At 52.9% G+C, this 5902-nt stretch overlaps 1 protein-coding gene across 1 annotated transcript; it reads right to left on the bottom strand.

The window, feature by feature from the left end:
* Positions 1-767: 767 nt before the first annotated feature.
* On the bottom strand, positions 768-5685 carry DDOST (dolichyl-diphosphooligosaccharide--protein glycosyltransferase non-catalytic subunit). The gene is made up of 11 exons (XM_054850012.1): positions 5525-5685; positions 4985-5095; positions 4632-4718; positions 4158-4261; positions 3246-3340; positions 2772-2865; positions 2206-2354; positions 1790-1937; positions 1516-1636; positions 1317-1423; positions 768-1223 (listed from the first exon to the last, which is right to left on the bottom strand). The coding sequence occupies exons 1-11, from the start codon at positions 5661-5663 to the stop codon at positions 1074-1076; spliced, it is 1305 nt and encodes a 434-aa protein (XP_054705987.1). The 5' UTR covers positions 5664-5685; the 3' UTR covers positions 768-1073.
* Positions 5686-5902: the final 217 nt, after the last annotated feature.

Raw genomic sequence — 5902 nt, 5'->3', positions numbered from 1 at the left:
GCGCCGCCGTCGCAAAGCGCCCGCCCCGCCGGGTCAGTGGCCGACCGTCAATCAGAGGCGCTCGACCAATCAGTGTGCACTCGGCAGGACGGCACCTCCCCCCGCCTGCGGCGGCACGTGGGCGGAGCCTGTGCCCCGAGGGGGTTCCGGCCCCCCCCCCCCGACCCGCACCCCAAATCCCATCCCCTCCTCCACCCTGGTATGCACCCGCACCTCGGGCCCCGGGGCCATCCAGGCTGGGGCAGAGGCAGCCCCAGCACCATTTCCCCATCTTCCACCCCCAAACAGCCCCGGTGCACCCCAAGAACCGCTCGCTCCGCCCCCCACCCTGCCACCCCCTTGGCTCCTCCACGTCACCCCGGTGTCCTTGGGATCGCATCTTCCGGCTGCTTTTCCCTCCCCAGACCCCTCGGTGTGCGTTTTGGGGTGCCCCAAGGCCCTGGGTGAGCCTTCAGGGCTGTCCCTGAACTTTTTGGGGTGCAGCGTGGCTTTTGGGGTGCCCTGTCTTCCTCAGCATGCCTTCGGTGACACCTCAGACCCCTCCGTGTGGCTTTCTGGGGTGCCCCACACACCCCCAGACTCCCCCTTTTCCCTTTCAGTGTGCCCCGGACCGGTCTCCATCCAACTGTTCCCTCACAGCCCACCCCACCAACACCCCGAGCTGGTGAGGGTGACAGGGTGACACCTCCCTCAAGGGTCACCCACAAGGCTGGGGACGCATCCGAAAGCGCCCCCACCTCCCCCACGGTGAATTATTTCAACCCAGGTCGAGAAGAACGAGACTTTATTTTGAAAAGCAAATTAATCTCGAACCCAAATCATTCCAACAGCGGGGAGAGACAAACGTTCATCACGGAACCACTCCAGAGGTGTCACAGTTCCACGGTGACAGATTTCCCCCAAAAAATTCAATTTTCCATCCTATTAGTCCCTTCAACGTATAAAAATAAAAAAAGACCAAACTCAAATCCATGGCGTCTCTGGCACCTACCAGTCCTCACGCTGTTACAAACGAGGGTCCCGAGTGCCGCCCGTCCCCGCAGAACAAGCTCTTCCTTCCTCCGGCAGGGAGCTCAGTCGGATTTCTCCTTCTCCTTCATGTGCAGGAAGACGATGCTGAACATGAAGAGGCCAACCATCATGGAGAAGGCGCCGGCGTAGTATGGGTACGCCGAGGGGATAAAACGTTCGTACTGCGTGTGCTGGAGGGGACGGACAGACACCTGGGAGGGGGGAGAGCGGCTCCGTGAGTCTGGCAGCCCCGGCACAGCCCCAGCACCTTTCCCTCTCGATCGATTCATTCCCACCGCGCTTACCTGGGTGGAGGAGTAGAGGTGGGTGTAACCCAGCCGGTTATAATCCACTTTAAACTGAAACACGCCGTAGACGTCCGGCAGCTTGAACTGCACGCTGTATTTGCCGCCTGAGAAAGAGATGGTGATGATGTTCAGGTGACGCAAGAAGCTGCGGGAGCCGAGCAGTGGAAACAGCCACGGGGCGGTGAGGGAAACCTACCGTTCCGCTTCAGGAAGGTGCGCACGAAGGGATCGATGCGGACGAACTCCAGCTGAATATCGTCTCCATCGAAGGGTACCCACTTGCCGTCAGAAAGCTTTTCAATGACAATGCTGTACTCCTGGAAGGAACCCACAAGGTGTGAAGTTAACGAGCGATGCCTGAAAACAAACTTCCACCCATTTCGAGTTCAAATTCTCCCCAATTCCTCCTTCCAAAGCAGCTCCCATGTCCCCTCCCGCCTACAGCACAGGCTCCAAGCAGGCAACCTTACCACGAGGTCGGTGACGGTGTAGGCGTTGGGAGGCGCAAGTTCCCCCACGCGGTGGTGGGACACCGCTCCGACGCGCAGCACTCCCTCTTCCTTGAACACCCAGCGGGACAAGGCAACAGCCAGCTCGTAATTACCCGTCTGCGAGTATCTACGGACGAAGGAAAGCTGAGAAAAAAATCCACCACGTGCCGAAAACCAAGCCATTAACAGACGTGAAAGCAAGAAAAAGCTAGCTGGGGGTAGAAGAGGGAATTAATTCCCAAAGCGCTTTGTTCCACAAGGCCAAAGGAACGCATCACCCCTGATTTAATTCAAGTTTTCTGCCATTTCCCATAACATGAGTATTTTTTGCCTATTTTTCGAGCAAACAGCTCCCCAAATATTCCTCAGCTGGGGATGCCAGGAAGCCAACGTACCTCTTGGAGCCAGGAGCGGCTTTCTGCACAGCGGAATTGAAAAAGGCATCGCTAAAGAAATCCAAGGAACCGCTGAAAACAACGCGGGCATTGTTCCGAGCCTGGAGTCCTGCAATCAGAAGGGTGTTCTTCCCCACCGCGTGCGGGTACTGAAAAGGAAGGCGGTTAGAAAGGTGTTTAGCCAATTCAGGGATGATTAAAGGAGAGTTCATCTCTAGTTTGCTGCGGGGTGGAACAGTCTGACTGTAGGTAACACAGTCTGCAATTAAGCAGAAGCCAAGAAGGTCAGAATAACCAGTAATGGGATTCACAGTGTTTTGCTTCCGCCCTCTCTGGCTGGAACAAAAGTCGGAGATACGCTTTGATCTGGGCTGGCCGTTCTTCCGAAGCGTCCCTCACACTGGACATTTTCCCACCAACAAAAAGCAAAGAGGAAGATTCCCAGGGCAGCATTGGAAAGCAGACAACAGTCTGACACTTTCAAAAATCAATCGGAAGACTAAACACTCGAGAAGCTGAAATTTGAGGGACTTCTAGCCCAGAAGAGACGTAGTAACGGGGCGTACCTGAGTGATAGGCTTATCCGGGAAGAAGGAGTAGGAGGTAGAAGAGCCGGTCAGGATATCCAGCACCAGCGGGTTGTCGGGATCAGCCACCATCCTTGCAGGGAGAGGCACGGTGAGCAGCACGAAGGCCCCCAGCGCCCCCCCCCCCAGAGGGATGTGCAGCCACCAACGCACTGACCCCCTCGCCCTTTGGATGTGGCAAGAGAACCGCGCACACCGAGAAATGAAACATTTCCTCACAATATATGGTCAAGCTTCACCAATTTACATTACGAAACATTCCTAAGTCAACAACTAAGCTGCTTTGGAGATTTTCTTTTTATTGTTATCCGAAATCAAGAGAAATTCCTCATGTAAAGAGTCACAGCCACCTAAGCCAACGTTTACCTCGTGGCAACACTGGTAATTTTGGTGGTGCTTCCCCAACACTAACCACCTCGCCTCCCTTCCTACGCCACGCTGCGGGACGCTTACCCGACTCCTCGGAAAAGGATGGGGTTCAGTGTCGTTTTCCCCACGATGGTGGGAGCCTTCAGGAGATTTTCAGTGTCTGCGACTATGAGCGTGTGCTGGGAGGAAATGAGAGAGATCGGCACGGTGAAGGGGCCGTGTGGGGAGGCAGGCGGATGTTTGCGAGGTTCTAACAGCAAGCGACAGCTTCTCTCGTTATTTGAAAGTTAATTTTGGTTTTACAGACAATTCAAACTGAGCAACGAACATTACAATTCAATTAAAAACCAAGAAATCCAGCATTTTTTGTTTAATTATGATCAAATTAATACTGATACATAAGGGAATGTAAACCACCTTTTGGTAAAGATAGCAATACCTACAGTATTTTACTTCCCTGTATTTAGCAACTGTCATCCTGAAATAGGATGACATCCACATACTGCTTCAACAGTTTAATTGAAATAAAAATTAGCAGAATGTATTTAGTTCAGACTTTAATATAGATTTGAATTTTAAAGTACTGGATGACACCAGAGAGAAAAAAATAATCATATAAACATGTACATTTCTATACTGATCCCGCACACTTCAGAGTGGTTCAAAACCGCCATTAATTGTGTGACTGCCTGAGGCTCAGTGGCAATTTGAAATTACCCAGGGTAGTGGAAAGATCAAACCCAGGAAATTCAAAAGATGGATTTGAGGGCAAAGACCCCAAAAGTGCAGAGTTTTGCAGTGTTTTGCTCCCAACAGCAGCGTGACTGAATGCTGTGAAGTGGCATTATTTATGGCTTTCCTGGGAGGAAGGTGGGGGAGCAGAGAACGGATGGAGGAAAAAAGGGAAAACAAGGACAGGAGATTCATCCCCAAACCTTTACATCTAAGTTGTCATTAAAAAAAAAAAACCCAAAATGTGCAGGAAAACATATTTACCTGGCCGGGGTCAGATATATCGTAGTTGTGATGGTCGATGACAGCCGTCCTTTCCTCATCAAACTCGATCCCGCACTCGCTTCCCAGCTCTCGCAGTGGGTCGCCTGGAAGGACAAAGCAGATTCTCCATTACGCAGCACGTTCAGGACGCGGCGCCAGTCTTGGCGCTCAAAATAAGAAGTAAATTCAGCTTAGAGTCACATGTTCGGCACTTTCCAATCCAGAGCAGTATCAAAACCCCCCTCATCTAAATTCTCATTCAAAATGTCAATAAAGGTTATTTATCACCCGTTTCCTTGCAGCACAAACCTTGAAGTTCAGAACGAGAATTGCCTTTTCTCACCATTTATGTTGCAGGAACTCAGAGAAGGATGAATAAACTATTCGCTCACCGCAGAGTGTAAGCAGCATAGAAGCCTGTTACAAGAAGGGGCTGAAACAAGCTAATTTGCTCTGATGAATGTTTGTACTCACCGATGTCTGAGCTGGCAGCGACGAGGACGCTGCCACCGCCATCGATGAAAGCGGTAATGGTTTCCACGTTGATGTTTCCACCAAAATCTGAAAGTGCATGCCAGAAATTTGTGACTAGTTCTCAGAAATAATACCACGGCGGAATTAATACCATGGCAAAATGCCAAATAATTTTTATCGTGGCTCAAAGAACCACTGTTAAAGGACTTGACATATCTGCAATTCTGTACAAGACACAAAGGATAATATCTAAAGCATACGATTTAATTAAAATTCACAAAACAGTTGGAAATCCCCTTCATAAAATGCCACCAAGCTCCAAGAGCACTTGAGTTTTCTCCTCCTGTATTTACCTTCTATGGACGGTGAAAAGATGATCAAGTTGTCATACAAAAATTCTCCGTATTTTATCAGGGACAGGCCAGCATCATCCGCTGTGCGGAAAGTGAGATCGAAGCCCCTGTCTGCAGCCGCAAGACAAAATTGACAACTTTTGCATGTCATGAAATCGACACATGTAGCAGCAAAGCAGCATCAAGATCCTGAGTTTTATTTCCCCAATAAACAGCGGTGCTTTGGAAAAAAAGGCATGGGGGCTTGGTTTGGGGTTTGGGTTTACGTGCCCGAAGAGCCCTTTTGTTGCATGGGTGCCCCATTGACACCCATCAATTGGGGACCAACACTGCAGGGGACCCAAAATACAGGCACGGCTGGGGAAACAACCCCAATCTCCTCCCTCAGCCCGACCAGGGGACCCCAAACACGCCCCTCACCCCCAGTCTCCTCCCTCAGCCTGACCAGGGGACCCCAGCAGCTCCCCCCTCCACCCCAGGGAACCCCAGTCTCCTCCCTCAGGCCAGGGCGGGGGTCTCAGCCGCCTCCCAGAGCCCTACCCGCCAGGCTGCGGAAGAAGAGCGAGTGCGTGTCCCGCAGGTTGCCGTTCTCCAGCAGCACCAGGGTGCGGGGTCCCCCCTCAGCCCCGGCCGCCGCCACCACCAAGAGCCACCACAGCCGGAGCGCGGCCGCCGCCATGTTGCTCGCCGGCGCCAAGCTCCCCCGGAAACGGGCGGGCGCGGACAGCCAATCAGCGCCAGGCGGCGAGCCCACGCCTTCCAATCACCGATAGACACCTCCTCGCCTCCAGCCAATCACCGAGACGCCGTCGTGACCCCACAGCGGCCACCGTAGCGCCGCTGAGGGGAGTGGGGGAAAGATGGCGGGGGGGCCTGGGCGGGCAGCGCGGGGTCAGCCCCGGCCCGCTCCCACCCTCA

The sequence above is a fragment of the Grus americana genome, chromosome 21, assembly GCF_028858705.1.
Source record: "Grus americana isolate bGruAme1 chromosome 21, bGruAme1.mat, whole genome shotgun sequence".
Classification (NCBI taxonomy): domain Eukaryota; kingdom Metazoa; phylum Chordata; class Aves; order Gruiformes; family Gruidae; genus Grus; species Grus americana.
The sequence above is the reverse complement of the archived record's forward strand: the minus strand, read 5'-3'. Positions and strand labels throughout refer to the sequence as shown.

Excerpts from the sequence above, each read along its gene's own strand:
- DDOST (XM_054850012.1), bottom strand. The coding sequence starts at position 5,663 with ATGGCGGCGGCCGCGCTCCGGCTGTGGTGGCTCTTGGTGGTGGCGGCG. Across the intron at positions 5,096-5,524 it reads CTTCTTCCGCAGCCTGGCGG|ACAGGGGCTTCGATCTCACT; the intron begins GTAGGGCTCTGG and ends TTGCGGCTGCAG. Across the intron at positions 2,355-2,771 it reads CGGATAAGCCTATCACTCAG|TACCCGCACGCGGTGGGGAA; the intron begins GTACGCCCCGTT and ends CTTCCTTTTCAG.